Source organism: Pararge aegeria, chromosome 19 (assembly GCF_905163445.1).
Source record: "Pararge aegeria chromosome 19, ilParAegt1.1, whole genome shotgun sequence".
In the NCBI taxonomy this organism is placed as follows: Eukaryota; Metazoa; Arthropoda; class Insecta; order Lepidoptera; family Nymphalidae; genus Pararge; species Pararge aegeria.
Window position 1 is genome coordinate 2,379,872 of NC_053198.1, and position 20,395 is coordinate 2,400,266.

The 20,395-nt window shown below is 37.2% G+C and overlaps 3 protein-coding genes across 3 annotated transcripts; 1 reads left to right on the forward strand and 2 right to left on the reverse strand.

Annotated features, from left to right (window-relative positions):
• Nucleotides 1-311: 311 nt before the first annotated feature.
• Nucleotides 312-11,416, reverse strand: LOC120632326 (WD repeat-containing protein 20). The gene is made up of 4 exons (XM_039902170.1): nucleotides 10,912-11,416; nucleotides 6,780-6,962; nucleotides 3,939-4,150; nucleotides 312-2,198 (listed from the first exon to the last, which is right to left on the reverse strand). Exons 1-4 carry the CDS (start codon nucleotides 11,191-11,193, stop codon nucleotides 1,115-1,117), a joined length of 1,761 nt encoding a protein of 586 aa, XP_039758104.1. The 5' UTR covers nucleotides 11,194-11,416; the 3' UTR covers nucleotides 312-1,114.
• Nucleotides 11,417-12,597: 1,181 nt separating this feature from the next.
• Nucleotides 12,598-14,564, reverse strand: LOC120632285 (HIV Tat-specific factor 1). Its single transcript, XM_039902119.1, has one exon. It carries the CDS (start codon nucleotides 14,394-14,396, stop codon nucleotides 12,642-12,644), a length of 1,755 nt encoding a protein of 584 aa, XP_039758053.1. The 5' UTR covers nucleotides 14,397-14,564; the 3' UTR covers nucleotides 12,598-12,641.
• Nucleotides 14,565-14,776: 212 nt separating this feature from the next.
• Nucleotides 14,777-18,701, forward strand: LOC120632265 (uridine diphosphate glucose pyrophosphatase NUDT14-like). The gene is made up of 4 exons (XM_039902087.1): nucleotides 14,777-15,172; nucleotides 15,401-15,611; nucleotides 16,165-16,241; nucleotides 17,406-18,701. The coding sequence occupies exons 1-4, from the start codon at nucleotides 14,983-14,985 to the stop codon at nucleotides 17,561-17,563; spliced, it is 636 nt and encodes a 211-aa protein (XP_039758021.1). The 5' UTR covers nucleotides 14,777-14,982; the 3' UTR covers nucleotides 17,564-18,701.
• The last annotated feature ends 1,694 nt before the right edge of the window (nucleotides 18,702-20,395 follow it).

The window sequence follows — 20,395 nt, forward strand, 5'->3', positions numbered from 1 at the left end:
ATTAAGAAAACCATTTTACCCACATACAACCACAGAAGATGATCGCGTGCTTCTCTTTCTCTTTGCCAGAAGGTGGCAGAAGAAGAGAGAGTAGAAGAAAAACACTTACTTTAAGACCTGCCCGTTTAATTTTGCACTCAAACTAAATAGCACCTATAAAGCATGATCAATATGTTTTAAGCTTGAAACTTATAATAACGATTTCGACGCACAAAAATAATATTTTATCATAATAATATAATATGTATTCACATATTATATAATAATATATTTTGCATTATCAACAAACTGGACAATAATAATGTTATAAAACGCTGTACATAATATAATAAAGTGATCTTACGTTATAGTAATTATTTTACCTAGTTATGACTGCAAGAGGATCAGTGCTATAGTCAGTGGCGTGCACAAGGTTTCCTACCAGGGTATGCATACACCAGGAAAATTGCATAAAACGGCACAAATTATCCTCCTATACGAGTTATATATCAATGTTAGGGTATGCAGTGCTTTTGTGCATGTATAGAGTGCACGCCACTGGCTATAGTTATTCGTTACTAATTTAATTAAGTCCCGTTGATTAAGTGAACTTTTGTATTAAATACAGATGAACACCCCTTTTGCAGTTTACGGGGCAAAAATATTTAGTAAATAAATCATTGCATCGTTAGATTTTTCCCCCTTTTTACGCACTACATTTGGTGCTCAAAATAGAAAGATCAAAATTCGGGCAAACTTTCTTTCGTCTTTTATTTATTTAATTTTTTGCCCACCCGACTCCTAATCAAACCTTTTCGTTAATTCTGATATTCATAGTGACAACAACCTATCTTTATTGTTTCCCGATCCGTCAAATCAACAATAATGGACATAATTCAAAGCAGAGTAATTCGGGAGTGTTCTTCTGTAAAATACCAAAGTACTTCTCCGTAACGGGTTACATTAAATACTCGGAACTATCACAATGCGACCAGGGACCCTATTCGCTAAGACATTCAACAAACGTAATAGCAATTTGTGACGTCATGCCTGACAGTTCTTCTGTCAAACTGACGTCACAAAGTGCGTGCGTAGTTACGTCTGATGTCATAGAGAATTAAGGCCCAACTAACGCCTAATCAACAAGGTCGATCCTGTCCGATCGTCTCGACCTTGAATCCCCGTTCTGCGTCTTTGCGGGCCTCGCCCACGTGTTAACGCACCCATCAGCGCACGCAGTTATTAAATACTCCGCGCGGAACAACAAAGCTGTCAACCTCTCATGAGCTATTTTCTTACAGATAAGTGGCTCCAGTACGGGACATTCGTCGAATCTTGGACAGGACGGCGTCCCAATCAATTTCAATGGGTCGAAACTATCCGACGTGACGGATTTTCCCCTTAAAGCTACAGTATTCGTCGAGGATTTCTCCGCCGGTTTCGTCAAACTGAAGTTTCGCCTGTGATCCGACCGTCGCTCCCCAAACGAAAATCCAGCGAGGCGTTGCGTGAAATTGACTCCTAGAGACCCGGAAGTTTCTTCCTTCGCTTTCCCTACGCTAATGTTTAAAGTCGACACATTATTCGACTTCGCTTTCGCCACGGGTTTCGCCCCAGACGGCTCACCAGTCGCGTTGCCGCTTAATTCCGCGTGTTTGTGACCGATTTTATTAGTCTTCGCGCATTTAACGGGGGCTTTATTCCCTGGTATCCCGTTTGGGGAGAAGTTTTGACTGTTCGGAGATAAATGGGCGGACGCTCGCGCTCTTACGGGCGGCCTTAGAACATCTTCCGTGAGATCCCACAAACATAACTGTGTGTCCTGAGAAACGCTTCCTAGCCTGTAACACTGTACACTTTCACTTTTCTTGTCCTCTTCAACTTCGTGTTCCGGTTCGGTGAAGCTGACCACGTAGGGGTCGAACGCTACCACCGACACCCAGGATCTGTGCCCTTGACCTCTGGCCACCACTCGCCTTTCACTAAACGACCACACTGTCACTAAGTCATCCTCGCCTCCAACTACAACATATTTCCCGTCGGGGGACCAACAGACGCACAAAAAGCCACCAAAATACGACCTCGCTCGCCCTATAAGGTCCATGGTGTCGTAATGGAACACTCGTAAGAAGCCGTCCTGCGAGACGACGGCGAGGTTCGTCCCACAAGGCGAGAACGCGAACTCGTTTATGCAGCTGCCCTCCGCGCCTATCACCCACCTGAAAGAAAGAGATCTTATTTTAAAAACTTACTATAATGATGTCCCACTAATCTTGCAGGCATTTTAAAATTCCAAGGTCGTTTCCCACTTGTGTCCAGCCCTGCAACTCGTTTCACATCATTTATTTTGTGTCTACATACCGCCTCGCAATCTTTTACGAACTTTATATTGTGTACCATTGTCAAAAACAAAATCAATTTATTTGTAAACTTATTTGATGGCAATATTCAAAGAAATTATTTGAAGCCCTGCAATTAGATCACGAAATGAAAATCTTTCTTTGTTGCTTTGCTTTACTTCTGTAGGGTGAAATTCTGAGGCACTCCTGAAACTATCGAGTATCAAGAGTGCCTTGTTGCGTGCTTTGCAAGCTTTGTTTGCGCAAGATCATTATTTCTTTTGTTACTGGATCTGGAATACCTTCATGTGTGTGAACTCGCTCATACAACTACATACGCTAGTAACGTACACGTTCAAACGGACCTGTAAAATGGACGTTCTGTGTGAACGTGCCCTAACGCCTGCTTATATCTAAGATATATATCTTTTTTGTTTTTAAAGTACTTAAACATAACACATACATAAAAAAAATATATATCTTTATAACTATATTAACCATTCACCTGTTTAAACATCGCATAAAAAATTACTACTTATATGTTTAATTGAGTATTATGTAAGTTTATAATAGCATAAATATATATCATATATATCTATTATAGTATATATAAATTTATATAGGTATTTGTGTAATTAATATGTAAATGTAGTATGAATGAATGAATGAATGAATACACTTTTATTGTACACCAAAGAAACAAAAAGTAGTTACAAAGATATAAATACAATCAAGAGAGTACAATTTGGTGGCCTTATCGCTACATAGCGATTTCTTCCAGGCAACCAATGGCGTAAAAGGAAAAAACGTAGAAAAAGAGGTAGGTGGTGCAATAAATAAGATTTAAAAATTATACAAATATAAATAAAATATATATATATATGTAGTATGTAGGTTTATGTATGTTTTTTTTGTAACATACTTTATGCACCATCCACTTTCCCCTTTTTTATCGGCTTCGTACGCTCAGATCGCTTTTAAAAGATCACTTTTAATGATAAGGCCGCCTTTGAACCCTGGCACTAAGTACTATTACTGTTTTCTTTGTATTTTTCCTATTGTGTTGTGTTGCAATAAAGTTTTTCTATTATATTCTATATTTCTTGTGTGCAGGTGTATGTCACTGAACTCCTCCTAGACCTAGGCTGGACCGATTTGAATGAATTTTTCGGTATGCGTTTTGGTGGCATCCTGGATGGTTAAGATACACAAAACAAGTTTATAAATATATATTAGCTGTTGCCCGCGACTTCGTCTGCGTTTGATTTTGTTTTTAAATTATTCAGTAACGCTAAGCCTTAAATGAGTATAGTAGTTTATAATAGTTTATTATTTATATATATATATATATATATATATATAGTTTATTATTTATATATATATATATATATATATCCCACATATATATATAAAACATGTGACTGTCAATTATAGACAAATAATTTGCAATAAAATAAAATTGCGACTATAATTAAAGATCTAAGCTATCGTTAAGTTGGACGAGACTGCACACGGTGTGCCAATTTAATTTAAAATCGGTTTAGTAGTTTAGGAGTCCATCGCGGACAAACATCGTGACAGGAGATTTATATATATTAAGATGTATATCTGTGCCCTCACCTGTACAGCGGGTTGCGGGTGGACTTGGTGCGGCACGTGTGGATGGAGTAGCCGTCGCCCTGCTTGAACAGCTGGTAGTGCGGCGGCGCGGCGGCGCACGTCAGCTCCTCGTTGTACACGTACAGCTGCCCCGAGGCGTGCGCGCTCACGAACAGGTTGCTGGAGCCCGGCACCCACTTGATGCACGTCACGCGCGTCTTGTCTATCAGCCTCTGGGGGAAGCAAAACTACACTTGCTTGCCTGCAGGGCTACCACGGGCAGGAGGTAAACATTATATCACCTAACAAGGAATATCATTAATGTATCCTTCTGCTAAAGCAGGGGAACATGAAATAGTAGAAGTCTATTCATTATGAAAATTAAGCTTAATTAGCTATGATCCGCGAACAGCAGGAGAATCTGTATGGCGTAATTTATAATTACTTCAATCCGGAAACTCCACTCCAAACGGATCCTCGGCAATATAGGGTACATTACGCACGTTTCGCTCCGAAACCGGAGCATCCTCAGGAGATGATGACATTACAATGAATTAATGTAATGTTAAGTGAAAAATTTGATTTTCGATTTTCGGATGGACACTTGCCGCTAACCACCTGAGGGGTTGCTACGGCGTCACCGGGGGAGTGGGGCGAGCGCGAAAGCTCGCCATGAGAAGAGCCCTAGGGCTCGACGACATCGGGGGGAGAGTGGGAGACGTCGACCCGAGGGTGCCTCCTGCGAGGGCTCGGACCTCGTGACCGTGGTAAGGATCTACGTTCGGATTACGTCAGAAATCGGGGCCCTCGTCTTCGCCGGTGAAGACGCTGTGTTGGTCGTGTGTTTGTGTGCTGTTGGGACACATTGTCGGTAGTTAACGTGAAAAAATTGCCAAATGGGTCGCCTTTTATACCTTTCGTACCCCTACCCCCCTACCATTCCTTACGTATCTAAGCCCCTCCCACCTCATTAGTGCCTCTCAATAGAGGTGAAGTTGATAAATTTATTTGTTCGTTTAGCAATTTGAACCTTCCATTCTTATGTTTAACAATTTCTAATCAAGTCTCAACCCTTTATCGCAAGTATGTAATATTTCGTATGAATGATTACTGCTTACGTTATGTCCACTTTCTAAAAGATGTTTTGCAACATTAGATTTTTCAGGATGGTTATGATTGAGGGCTGCCATATGCTCCTTGTAACGCGTTTCAAATGTACCCCCGTTTATTATTACACATATATTATTTGGATATTATTTCAACTAGTGCGCCAGTGCTCTGAGATTTAATAAAGCTGAGGGAGAAGATAAATTTTGATTCTCTCCCCGTGGATATAATTATCTCCTGCCCATTTACATAGTATATTTCAAAAGAAGCATATTTACCTATTTATCCATACGAACGAATTCAAAACATTCTAATTGCTTACTAATGACAACCCTATTGAAGATTAAAGACCGACGCGTGCATAGTACCCACGCTACGCGACAGGAGTCACTTGTTGTTAGAGCTATATCTTATTTCTTTCAGTAAAAACTATGGCAGTCGTCTACTCAAAAACTATTAGGTTTTTAGTTTCACAGATAAGTCTCAGACACAGTACATAATGTACCTCTGAAGCCTGTGAAGTATTATTTCGGTTTTCATTTACACGTTGTAAAACGTCATAAGAAATTGTTTCTTTGTGTTTTGTCACAATAACTGTACCCCCCCCCCCCCCCTCCAGCGGGTGTCGTACCAGGCGACGAAGGGAATAGACAAACTTATACAATCACCACATATAAAATAATTTCATAAAAATAATTTATTATTATTATTATTATCTCCGTAATCAACGACCATGGGAGCTGTCGTGAGAATCTTGCATTGTTGCCTCATTATATCTTCTTAGGTCTTAATCCAGTTAGCTCAGTCATTGTGCATAAAAATTATATATATATATAGCCTTAAGATACGTCATAATGTCGTGACGTATTAAGGTGCTGAATGATGCCAGGATCTTACCCTAATATATAAAGCTAAAAGATGTGTTTGTTTGCTTCAACGCGTTGATCTCTATAAGAAGAATGTTTCAAAACCAGCATTTTTTTTCCTTTTGAGAGCTTCCGGTGCGATGTCGCGTAGAAACCGATTAGGGGTATGACTACCATACACCCTAACAGGTTAGCCCGTCATCTTCTTAGACTGCATCATCACTACTACCGATGTAGTAGTGATGATGCAGGTGAGATTAAGGTTGACTATTAAGGACGATGTCGCGAAGGACCGCAAGAGAGGTTATAAAAACAAATAAATAAATTAATATACTACGACAATACACACATCGCTATCTAGCCCCAAAGTAAGCGTAGCTTGTGTTATGGGTACTAAGTTAGCTAATGAATTTTTTTTTATGAATATAATACACATAAATACTTATAATATACAGATAAACACCCAGACACTGAAAAACATTCATGTTCATTACACAAACATTTTCCAGTTGTGGGAATCGAACCCACGACCTTGGACACTCGGCCGTCAATAGACAGTAATAATCTGTGTAGTGTGTGTATCTTCTCAGTGGAAAAAAAAGGCATATTACACTTAAGCGTATTTCTGACATATTTATTTATTTATTATTTATGTAACATAAAATGTGATTGTGAACATAAGATACATGAAGTGTACAAAAGAAAGCTTATCTCTATAAGAGATCTCTTCCAGCTACCCCAGGATGTGAGTAAGATTATTTTATTGTGGTAAATAAAGGTACAATATACTACATAAATACCTTTTTTTTGCTGTGAATGACACAGATTATGAATAGTTTAAGTGTTCAACAGCATCTTAAGTGTATTGGAAGGACTTCGATCAACTCACCTCCTCATTATACAATTTACTTAGTTCCTTCTTGATGGGGTCTATGAGTTGTATTTGTCCTGTAGAAAACCCTATGATTAGGGAGACACTCTCCGGTGTTATGGTGACTGTGTTGAAGTCATGGCATGTAGGGTTGGTGCCTTTGTACATCTTTTTATCCACTGGTTTGGTCAGATCCGCTGCCTGAAACAAAGTATTTTTATTTTACTAGCTGCACCCTTATCTACCCTAATTGCAAAAAAAAATGCAATCGTATGGGATCCATCGTTAGATAACATACTAACACTATCTTAAGAATTTATTGAAAATCACAATAAGTTTTAGTTTTTGGCTAACACAAATAGTTTGTAAGGATTGTAACTTTTTTTAATTCAGATAAATAAATTAATAAATATACTACGACAATACATACATCGCCATCTAGCCCCGAAGTAAGCGTATCTTGTGTTATGGGTACTGACATAGCTGATGAATATTTTTTTATGAATATAATACACATAAATACTTATAATATACAGATAAACACCCAGACACTGAAAAACATTCGTGTTCATCACACAAACATTTTCCAGTTGTGGGAATCGAACCCACGACCTTGCACTCAGAAAGCAGGGTCGCTGCCCACTGCACTACTCGGGTCGTCAAAGATGTAATGAATAAAGATTTATTATTATTATAAACGCCTTACACCTGGATAAGTTTGTTGTGGGCTTTGTCTTACCAAAGCTTGTTTGGAAAACTCTTAGCTTTTGCTTAATGTTCACGAATTTATATATCGCCAGCATTTCACTACCATGTACACATTTTTATGTAATGTATGCATCAAAAGTGCCATATTTTTGAATAAAGAAATATTTAACTTTGAGTTTTACTTTCACATTAAGTTTAGGCGTGAAGAAAGGACAAACAAACAAACACACTATATTATTAGTTAGGATTGCACCAACATTTTGCAAGTCGAACTTTGGGACCTTTCGCTACATTTTATATGATAGTAATCTTATGATCAAGATTCTTCTTATTTATTTATTTATTCATAAGACACACCAGCAATTAATTTTAACTACATTCATAAAAAAAAAATTATGTCTTAGAATTACAAATTCTGCCTAGTGCCATTACAATAATCAATTATAGGTGTATATAGCATTACCGTTGTTATCTCCGGTCACAATTCAAAAACTTAAATAAGTATTTAAATAAATGAAAATATTTATATGTCTGGCCACACGTACAACGGACGGTTTCAGGCCAACCAAGTGCGGAAACAGCCTAGGAACAGAAGAAAAAGAAGTCTGCTGCTTGTGTTAATGAAATAAGATGTTGTGAAAAAAAATAACTTGATTGGTTGCAGCAATAAAACTGCCTCGGCATGCTTTTACTTTCAGCCCACATTTCTTAAACTATTATCATTGTATATATCATTTCCTGTAATAAAATTCGAAAATGTGCAACTATAATCATTTTAGAGTGTTTTTAAACATGCATTGTAATCAATATGAGAGTTTTATCACTAAAGGCTTTTGAGTGATACTCATAGATAATAAGAGACTGTCCGTTGTTATCACTATTATGACAAAAATTAACTGTCTATTTGTTATTTTATACTCCCACTATTAATAAGGCAATACAATTTAAGACAAATGTAATAAGAATGGGTTTGTTCTCATTGGAGGTTTCAACAATGGCTAGTTACTGACAAAAATGTGCAACCACAGTTTAGCGTTCTAGTACAAGTAGGGATATGGACTTAATATAACTGCCCCACCCATAGCAGACTAGCCAGCCACCATTTTAGAATTAGCAGCAGATGAATTTGCAGTCAAGGGAAAACTTATAGTTCAATAAAAAGGATCTACACTAGAACTCTTCTTAAAGGACTCTTTTCTCACAGGCAACACAGAGAAATGCAATATCAGACAAGATAATGTAATGTAATTGTATGTAATGTAATGTAATGATGTCCAACATTTTGAAATCATCGCACAAACATATTGACAGACCAACTTTTTTTCTACTAGATATTTCTAACAAGATGGTGCTACAGTAGATGGTGCTACAGTAGATGGTGCTATAAGACTTATAAAAAGGCATATATTAATTATATTAATATGGCACAGGCAGTGTGAGAACTGTAGCTTAGAATCTAAGCTACAGCTATGCCTCTAAGCCTTAGATAAAGCACTCAGGCCAGAGAGTAGCGAGTTCAAATCCTGTTTTTTCTGTAATTTTTTAAATTTATAAATTTGAAAGTAATTCTTAATTTACAACTTTGTAATATTTGAGGGTTGATTCTAGCATAGCATCTATCTCGGGAAACATATGGAAATAGATTGCCAATGGTCCATGTGAAAATGCAAATGAAAATGCTTCGTACCATACATTAAAACAACAACTTGTAGGGAAAAGTGAAGATTGATTTAGCATATTATTATTGTTATCAGTTAAGCACCTCTTACATGTAGTTAAGTATGTAAGATAGCTAATAGCAAGATATGATGTTTTATGTTTGTTGGTGCAGTGCAGTGGTAGCCCAGTGGTTAGGAACTCGACTTCACTATCGAGGAGCCGATTTCTAATCCCAGCACGCACTTCTAACTTTTCTGAGTTACGCGAGTTTTAAGTAATTAAAATATCACTTGCTTCAACGGTGAAGGAAAAAATCGAGAGGAAGCCTGCATGCCTGAGAGTTCTACATAATGTTCGAAAGGTGTGTGGAGTCCACCAATCCACACTGGGCCTTAGTGGTGGACTACAGCCTTAACCCCTTCTCATTGTTGGAGGAGACGAGGGTTGATATGATAATGTTTGTTGATTCACCATTTTACCACTCAGGGCTACCCATAAATGCAGCACCAGAGGAGCTATCAAAGTAATATGCTATATGTATGCTCAAAGGGATCTATGCCATGACAGGTGGACAGCATTGTTCCGTGAACTATTGAGGTACCCCGAGAATAATGAATGATTTTTACTTGAATATTTGCAGAGTATCACTATAGTTAAAATATAATAACATAATGTTTAGTGTAATCTTTGATTTGTTTGTCTTCTAGCCATCCATAAATTATGTAGTTCAATCTAGTGTAAGTGGCCCTGCCGTACTAGCAAGATGTAAAATAAGTAAAGTATTCTTAGGAATTTGTTTTAGAGAGAATAAATTAGATGAAAGATTGTTTAACAATTTGAAAGTAAAGTGGAAAAATATTATTGCCTTAATAGAGAGAACTATAGAGTAGTAGAAGATATAATACCTGTTAATACCAGGCATCCAAATGTTTACTGAATTTTAGCAAAGTGTTGCCTGTAACCTTTTATGAAACACAAAATTTCTCAAATCATACTGGTAGTTTTTGAGATTAGTGTATTAAAACAAATAAACACTTTGCAGATTGTTACTATAAGAATGGAATACCACTTAAAACTACTTGATTATTAATAGTAAAAAGTTATATAATGTTATAACAGATATTACTTCACAGTCATTTATAGTCAAGTGTTACAATGATGCAATATACCTAATATATTTTGCCTAACCAATCTTAATGTATAAAGAAGACCTATATGGCATTGGTGAAGTAATTTGAGCTATACATAAACTAAGAATAGGTAATTAGGAGGCCCTACATATGTTCCAGTGAACTATCTAATATCTGGGATAGTTGAGACTGGGTCAAGTAAATCAGACAGATATGATCACGTGTCTTGATTTGTATGAGAAGTTTCAATACAGAAATATTATATGTACACCATTTTTAATAAATGTGGCAATAGTATATGTCAGAGCATAAGAAAACACTAGGTCAGTACTCCAATGCTACATATGATTTATAAATAAGGGTGACATAGTATTTAATTACCTTTGTCCAATATTATCCAACTATCCAATAATTATTACAAAACCCATTGGCAGAAAATTCCTAATTTCAATTTGGTATAGTTCCTGAGATATAGTGATTATTTACTCAATGAATGGTTTTGCTTGCACATAACAGATTAATGTATAATGGGTTTCATTACTTTAGACCTGACCTGTCTCAGAGTTCACTCTGATAATTAATCTACAATATTCTATCAAAACACAAATATTTATACCACCATATATGAACAATATAGTAAGTATAGACAGTACCTTCTTTACTCCGCGATACACGTAAACATAGAGCTCTTTCCCGTGATTAAAACAGATTCTGTCGTCAGAGCACGGTCCGTCGGAGCTGGGAGCTCCACCCGGCGGCGCCGGGGGCAATGAGACCAGCGAGACCCGTACATGCGTGGAACCTGCCCCACTAGTGTACCCGACACGATTGGGCCTGGAATACTCCGATAATGTCATCAAACGGTACGTCCCTTCCCGGGTCACGAACTGAGTCTTCACATCGTCCTTCCCGCCAGAGTCGGATTGCACGGCCATGTTATCATATCCTGTTATTCTTCATCGAGACCGCCTTCGATTCCCTTTCAGAGTCCCTCTAGCTCGCACGCAAGTTAGACCGGTTAAAGACGAGTTCCATCGCTCGTAAGTACTTAGTTTAATCAGCTCATTCGCTGTCTGATTTTAGAAGGGTTTATTGTATGATTTAGTAAGGGAATTATAAAATCAAATTAGATTTCTTGTGTATGCAACTTGAAGTCAGGTGTCATGTCTGACAACATGACGGCTAGTTGTTTATGATCGAATATTTTTTCAGCACTGGAATCTAGTAGTTTTGAGTTTTAATGTCTATAGTAACGGCACTTAATCGTTTTGTATAATATAAACCTTTTTAGTAATAGGGTGCTTAGGTTGGGTGCTATATTATAACAGCTAGTAATCAAGGGCTTTATTATAAAATTATTAAATTAGCATTTGCAACGTATAAATTTAAATAATAATTATTAAACTTAAGCTGCCCGTACACCGTTAATATTATTGACAGTAAAAATATTGTTTTTCCCAATTCTTCAATAATTTATACTTATTACCCTCCCAGTCATGTCATCAGTTGTAGTAAGCTTGGGAAGCTCGCTGGGGAAGTACTAACACCCTGCTTATTTCTGGTGCTCTAAGCAGCACGCAGCTAGCAGCATTAATGGTGTGTTCAAGTCAGAAGGGTGTGGAAGAAGGTCCATTTTTATCATTTCCCCAGGAAGATAATTGTCTCCTGCCCATTCTAGCCGTGCTGCGGATTGTTGTCCTGTTTATAGGCTGTTGTTGTTTTTACATTTACCATCAGGTGGGCCATAAGCTTGGTCAGTCAATTATAACTATAAAAAAACAAAAAAATGCAAAATTCAAAAACTATTTTAGCTTAATAAATAGTAATGTATTAAGCTAAAATAGTTTTTGAATTTTGCATTTTTTTGTTTTTTTATAGTTATAATTGACTATGCACCACGCAGGTTTGAAGCCCTAACGCGCACTGTTTCTGAGTGGATTTACCAACAGCATAAATTTTAATAAGTCAACAGTGATGTCAATTTGTAGTGATCCATCTTGTATAAAATATAAAGTAGCCAATGTTAGACGGGCAACATTTAAGAAAATTGTTGTTAAAGTACTGCCTATACTTTCATATAATATAATTTTAGCAATTTAAATATCACTTGCATTTAAATATAACCTGCATGCCTTAGAGTTCTCTATAATGTTCTCAACAGACAACGGTGGTGAAGTCTACAAATCTGCACATTGCCAGTAATTGTAAATTATGGCTTACACCCTTTTAATTTGAGAGACCAGTGCCCTGTAGGGACCTGTAATGGGTTGATGATGATACTTATATATTTGCATTTAATAAAAAGCTGTTATTACTTTACATATATAAAAACATGGAAATTAAAGAAAAAACATGATAGTTTTATTTAAACTTATAAATAATATTATGTACAAGTTACATTTACAGTACTAGCATCCTTAATAACTATAGCCATATCCCCTTTCTCTCCATCTGGCTTTGTTTCAGAATGCTCTGTGGTTGTTGGGGCACCTGAGGACACTACAGCTATACCTTCTTCTCCACCCTTATTTACAGTTACTGTATCAATTTTTTCTAAGTCTTGCTTTGTTTCTGAATCTTCAGTTGTCTTTGGGGTGTCTGATGATGCCAATGGTTTTCCATCTTCTCCACCTTCCAAAAACTTATCCCACTTATCTATTCTCTGATTCAAAGCTGCATCAGTTTCCGCTATCCTATATTTGGTCCTCCCATCCCAAGTTTCTGCAGTGATCTGCTTTTTGCCAAACCATCTTCCGTTTATGAGTTGAATTACTGCATCAGCTTCCTCTGGCTCTTTCATAGTAATTTGAGCGACTCCTTCAGGGTGCCTATCATACATTACAACCTTCCGAACCTCACCGCACTTACTGCATTCCTCCCTCAAATCCTGTTGGTAGTCAAGTATCAACTGTACTTCATTATCGAAATCTGATGGGCTGAACAGGTTCTTTACTATTACAATTCTCTCATGTTTGGATCGCTCTCCTATGAACTTCTCAGGTCTCCAGTCGAAGAGTTTCTGCTGCATTTTCTTCAACTTTTCTAATTCCTTCTTCTTTTTTTTCTTAGGTTTGAGAGCTGGATTATATTCACCCTTCATTTGGAAGAGTGCTCTTTCAACTGTTATTTTGTTGCCTTTAAAATCACAGCCATCAAGAAGTTTCAATGCTAAATCAACTGACTCAATTTTTATATAAGTACAAAGAGCATCACCCTTAAAACAGTTTTGGTCTTTATCCATATACATTTTAACTTTCATTTTTTGTGTTCTTGGATCTCGTTCAACAAGACCACACTTCTGCATAAAATTGACAAATTCTTCTTCTGTTATATCTAATGGTAAGTTTGAAACGTAGACTTTTGTGTTTTTTTCTTCTGATGGCTGAAACCATTGAGGTTCAGCCTTTCTTTTTAAACCCGCTTCTGTTTTTTTCTTTTCATCTTTTTCTGGTTTTGGTTCAGCCGGTGCATTATCAACAAAACCATACGACATTTGATAATATGCCAAAAATTCATCATCTACTTTTGGTAACCATGCTTTCTTCTCAGCATCCCAAAAGGATTTTGATCCATCAGCTTCAGTGTAAACATGAGTATCATTTTCATAGGTGTAGGTACGTCCTGGCACTTCTGCTTTGGGGTCCCAAGAGTTAGACTCCTTGTTCCAGGTGTACTGTTGGTGGGATGAAGGATCTGTATAGATTGCTTCTTCGCCATCGTAGGTTATGTACGGGGCATAATCACCCCATTCTGATTCTGATTTGGCATCCGATTTATCTTCATTTTTTTCTATAACACTTTCACTGGTATCCTTATTTGAAGGTACACTTTTTGTGGTAGATAAGTTGTCAGCAGTTGCAGAAGCATCTTTGCTAGTTTCAAAAGGTATATTCGTTTTGGAAGATAAGTTATCAGTTTCCATAGAAACTTCAATAGTTTTAGGATTTTTAGGTTGTTGTACACTTACATCTTGTTTATCTTTTTCGGCGATATCCGGTTGTGAGACATGTTCTGATGAATGAGTACGGGACTGCTCGATATTGACCTTCCTTTTATGATCTTCTTCAGTTAATTTTTGAACAGTGTCGCTAGAGAGTTTGATGACAAATCCGGTCTTGATAGCCTTCGAGTTCGACATAATGAAGTTAAACGATGCCTGCTACACGTACATTACAAAATTCGCTCCTATTTGATAATGATTAAGTAATGTTTTCTCCACCGGAATCTTATTTCTAGATTCCCGAGCATCAGCAAACACAAATAAAATTTATTGATATCGAAAAATGTCATAAAAATTGATATTCGACATCGCATTGACATTAATGACAGACCTAAAGAAATAACAGTTATGCAGATAATAAACAATCAAATGCAAAAAAGGGCAAACCAAACATGGCTGAGCGCTATACAGTGATGTTTGTATCCTCTTTCGTGTCAATCCCGAGAACGGTTAGCTGTACTTGTCACTGTCAGCCTTTACAGCTGACAGCTGGTTAGCAGCTAAATTTGTTAGGTAGATGTTATTCTGACTTCTGTCTGTCAAGCCGTTCGCCGATTAAAATAACATAATTTAGTGCATTTTTACATAAACGTATTGTAAATCGTAATTCCATTATTGTTATGAAACCAGACACATACATACACCAAGTTTAATTACAAAGCAACAATTTAAATTTTGTGTCTTTCAATCGTTTATATTGTAGAGCTAATAGTATAACAAGAATATGGAGGATTTAACAAACGTTTACTTTACTCCGCTTCCCGATTCGCCGTATGTGAAGCCTTTCCGTTTTAACTACACACAGAATGGAATGGAGAAGACCTGGGACTTGCTGGAGGTTCACGACAGCGTAGCAATTATTGTCTTTAATGTGTCGAGGAATGTTATGGTTTTTGTGAAACAGTTCCGACCTGGTAAATATGTGTTTTTTACGGCACTTTTCTTTTTTTTTTTGCTACATGTTAACCCTTTATTGCTTTCTGACCAATTGGTAGGTTACGACACAGTCTGCGATGGTCGCAAAGCTAACCGCTTAGGGTTATAGCAATTATATTTAACCCATAACCCTAATCGGATACCATTGAGCTAAACCTTCTGAGTGTACTATAAATAATAAAACCTACAATTTTCTTTTTATTCAGCAATTTATTACAACCACATCCAGCCACAAGACAGAAAAGAGAAAGTGATAGACACAGCAAAGTACCCTGCAGCTCTAGGAATAGCATTGGAAATGTGTGCAGGAATCATAGACAAGATAAAACCGGTAGAGGAAATAGCCAGAGAGGAGGTGTTAGAGGAGTGTGGCTATGATGTTCCTCTTGAGAAACTGCAGAGGATTACTTCTTATAGGTATACAAATTATTTTTATATGGGCGTTTTATAAATAATTAAAAATACTAGCTTTATACAATCTATATCTTATCTGTCTGTCTGTCCAAATAAAAAAACTTTCAGGTGCATCATATCAAAATATTAGGTATCTCCTAATATTTTGATATGATGCACGATCCATATAATTTTTTTTCATTCCACTATAATTTAGGCCATAGCTGCAGTCTTATCAGTGATTCCTTATGATGCAGTCAAAGACGGAGGCTGTCTAATATTTGAGGGGTATGGCAGTTACGTGAAAGCCTTATCCTAATAGGGTTCTATGTGACATCACAGTGCTGCAGTGAATTGCTTGTCGGCACATCTTTGTCTGTGACCAGAGAAAATTCAGAAATTATAAATCCCAAACAACACCTATACCTACAGTGGAATACAACTCGGGACCTCCAACATATAAAATCGCAGAGCTCACCACTGCACCAGAAGGTTGTCAAAAAGAATGAAAATTGAGTTTCATTAAATTTTCCTATCTTTTCTCTAGTTTTTAATGAAGTGTCACACCTTGTTGTAGAGCTGGAGTTGGTGTGCAGGGAGCCCTACAGACACTGTTTTATTGCGAAGTTACTGATGATATGAAAACTGAACAGGGTGATTATTTTTTTACTTTTTCTTTCTAATAAGTACCTATAATTTTTTTTCTCGTAATTACAAATATCATGTTATTTATAGGAAAGGCTAGCCAAACAGGCAAAATTTATTTATTTATTGAGTTAGTTTGTCTCTTCAAAATTTCTATTAAACGCTTACAGAAAAGGCCTATTATAGTGCAAAAGGTTCTCCCGAAAGTGAGGACGTCGTCCTAACCACCATGCTATCGCCGCTTTTTGTTATGGCTTTAGCGAAAGTGAATTATTATTAGAACTGAGTAACAGCACTTATAATTAGTCGATAAGCTAAATTAGGTCGAATGAATTTGTATGGTGATATATTTCGTGCAATTTAATTAGCTAACGAGTTTCTTATCTGTGGTATACGCGAATGGGGAAAAACATGCCGCAATTAGACGAATTTAAAAATTTATTATTTCGCTTTAGCTGAATTGCGATCTTATATTACTATCTCAGTTTAAAGGATGGGTAAAGTCAATTCGGAGCCTATATTTTTAAGTATATGCATTGTGTATGTATTGTGACCCTTATTCTGCAGATTATAATGATGATTCCAACTTTCATGTTGGTAAATTGAGTCGTTACCGAAATAATCAGCCGTAACGTAACGAGTACAATTTTTAGCCACATTCTTCAGAATCGATGCAATTTTGTCCATTGAGTCTAAAGCTAAAGTGGCTGCTAAATAAACTTGGTATCCTTAATAAGGTTAGGCGGTCACGCCAGGTCAACGCCTCGCGGTGTACCATTCTCAAGTCAAAAACATAAAGGTGTTTCTCTGGAAAACCATAAAATATTAAACTTGAACTTTAACTTTGGACGAGAACAGAAAGAAAAAAGAAAGAAAGAAAATCCTTAACAGAAAGGAACAATCCAGAATATTAATCGAAAATACAGTACCTTAAGTCCGAACACACAAGTACCAGCTCGAAGCTTTAGATTCTCGGATCGTCGCGCCAGGAGAATTATAGGTCACAAATCGATAACACAGGCGAAACTACGTAGTCAACAGCACCGACCAAATGTAGCCTGTTTATCGGTTTTTTTACCGGATATACTTCGGTGATTGTGCTCAGGAACTTCATATAACTTTAAAAAAGTAATTCTGGCTTTAAACCTATTCTAAGTATGTCATTTGTTCCAGGCGGTGGTGTGGACGACGAAATAATTGAGGTGATAGAGAAGTCAATTCCCGAAGTGGAGGAGATGGTGAGCTCAAGCGGACCAATCCCCAGTCCGCCCAGCTGCCTATTCGCGCTCATGTGGTTCCTGCACTACAAGGCGGACCAGTTCCGGAAGTAGGCGCACTCCATATGCCGAACTGCTCCAACATTTGGAAGGAAAGAGGCGGTCTTCGCACATCATACTACTTCACTTTTTTAATGTACTTTTTGTGGTGCGCAATGAAAGTATATTCATTCATTCATTCATTCATATATACTGACAAAACACCGGCTTGTTTGTAATTAAAGCTTGAATATTATGCATCCATTCTTAATGATATAGGGCCTTTATTTACAAACGTGGCATAATGGCGTAACGTTGAAATAGTTATACAGTGTTTTGACACATTTCGAACTATCCACGCCTTTCAAATGACAGAGCGTTAAAGCACACTACATACCTATTCCGTCGTTATGCCACGTTTATTAATAAAGCAAACAGTGTCAAGAAGCATAACGTTGGAATCGTTATACAGTGTTTCGACACACGTCAAACTATCCACGCCTTTCAAATTAACCGAGCTTGAATGCACACAACACAACTATTCCGTCGTTACGCCACGTTTATTAATAAGGCAAACTGTGTCAAAACGCATAACGTTGGAATAGTAATACAGTGTTTCGACACACGTCGAACTATCCACGCCTTTCAAATGTCAGATCGTGAAAGCACATAACATAACTATTATTCCGTCGTTATGCCACGTTTATTAATAGGGCAAATATTGTCAAAACGTTGGAATAGTTAAAAAATAATGGCGACATTTCAACTGTCAGCGCTTTTGTAATGTCAGAGCGTGAATAAACACATCATCCCAACTCTCTCCAGTCACGCCACGTTTATTAATCAAGCAAATAGTGTCTGTTTGTTTGTTACCTATGTTCGCCTCAACCGCTGCACCGGTCTTGATGACATTTAGCGCATATATAGCACACATCTTGGAAATTGTCTTAAAAGCTTATAAATTGCATCTCTTATAATAGCCACAAGGACATAGGATACTTTTATACGAGTCTCTATTCCGATGCTAAAGTTTGAGTGGATTTGAAATGAAATTATAGCTGGGAATTAACTAGAGTTGTTTTTAATTCCTAAAAAAATACAAAAACATTTTTAATGAGATTGTAATAATATACATTTCACTATATGTGTTTTAGAAACTGAACAACATTTTGTTATGTAGACAAGGACATAAGTTGACTAAGTAACTAGTTAAATTAAATTTATTTATAATATAAATATTATTCGTTTTATTTGAATTTGTTTTATGTATTCAAGGTAATTTTATCATTAACTAGCTGTTTACTTCGTCTGCGTTAATTTTGTTTTTTGGATTGGCATTCAATTTAGTTGAATTTCTAAAAAAAATTTAAGTAGTCATTATAGCTAAGCCTTAAATGAGTGGTTTGCTGCTGTCCGCTGAGGAGTTCTGTCCTCTATCTCCAACCATATTCATCAGATCCTTCGAGTTTGATTCCCACTACTGGAAAATGTTCGTGTGATGAGCATGAATGTTTTTCAGTGTCTGGGTGTTTCTATGTATGTATATTCTAAGTATTTATGTATATTATTAATAAAAATATTCATCAGTCATCCAAGTACCCATAACACAAGCTACGCTTAATTTGGGGTTAGGAGGCGATGTGTGTATTGTCGTAGTATATTTATTTAGTATATTATTAAATCAAAATGCCTGACGCGTACCACTTCCTTGGGTCCTTCCACACAAGGTGTTATATGGGGCGTGCACCCCCTGAAACCCTGTCTGCCCCTCGATGGACCTATGGGTGTTGGTATGGAATGCACTTCACCTTACTTTCGCCACCGCATTTTAAACCCCCAATGTATAGCGGCCTAGTTACAGCCTAAGCAAATAAGGCTTCATACTGTTGAAATCACAGAATTGAGAACATACAGAACCACCAAATTGTATACGTTGTTTTGCTATACTTTTCTTTTGGTTCTATGTACTTTTTGTGGTGTGCAATGAAAGTATATCCATTCATTCATTCATTCAAGCCTCATGCAGTGCATTGTATCGAAAAACAGTGAAAACGCCCCTCGCATATCTCACTTCACACCTGCGAAATGTTGCTATCTCACAAACTACTCCCATTTTCCCCATTTTATGTTAAACGTTTGGAACATTAAAGACCAAATAATTTATGTCCACTGCTAAATGGAATGAAGTAACAAACCACCAGTTCGAGAGACTATCAATATTAGTCGCATGCACGGTTTCTGTAGATTCTTAATTCTGTGGCTGAAATGTATGTTTTTGATATAGTATGTTCATCAGCATCATCATATCAACCCATTACCGGCCCACTACAGGGCACGGGTCTCCTCCCACAATAAGAAGGGGTTTAAGGCCGTAGTTCACCACGCTGGCCCAGTGCGGATTGGTGGACTCCACACACCTTTGAGAACATTATGTAGAACTCTCAGGCATGCAGGTTTCTTCGCGATGTTTTCCTTCACCGTTGAAGCGAGTGATATTTTAATTACTTAAACCGCACATAACTCATTATAACGTATGTTACTATAGTAATATGATAACCCTTGTTTATTACAAATTCCGTGGGAACCTTTTCTCTTGCTGGAATAAAAAGTAGGCTACGTTACTCTTCGCCCATTCAACTAACACCAGTGGCGTGCACTGGGTTTCTTACCAGGGTATGCATACAACAGGAAAATTGCATAAATGGCAAAAATCCTCCTCCTACAAGAGTTAATATACCAATTTTAGGGTAAGCAGTGCTTTTGCGCAGGTATGAAGTGCACGCCACTGACTAACACTGCCAAAAATCAAGTCGATCGTTAACTTAGTTAAGGCGTTTAACCACCTGGTTTTAAAGCTCAAATTCGTTCGCACTCTTTAGCGATCAGCGCTTTTAGCGGAACGCTTGT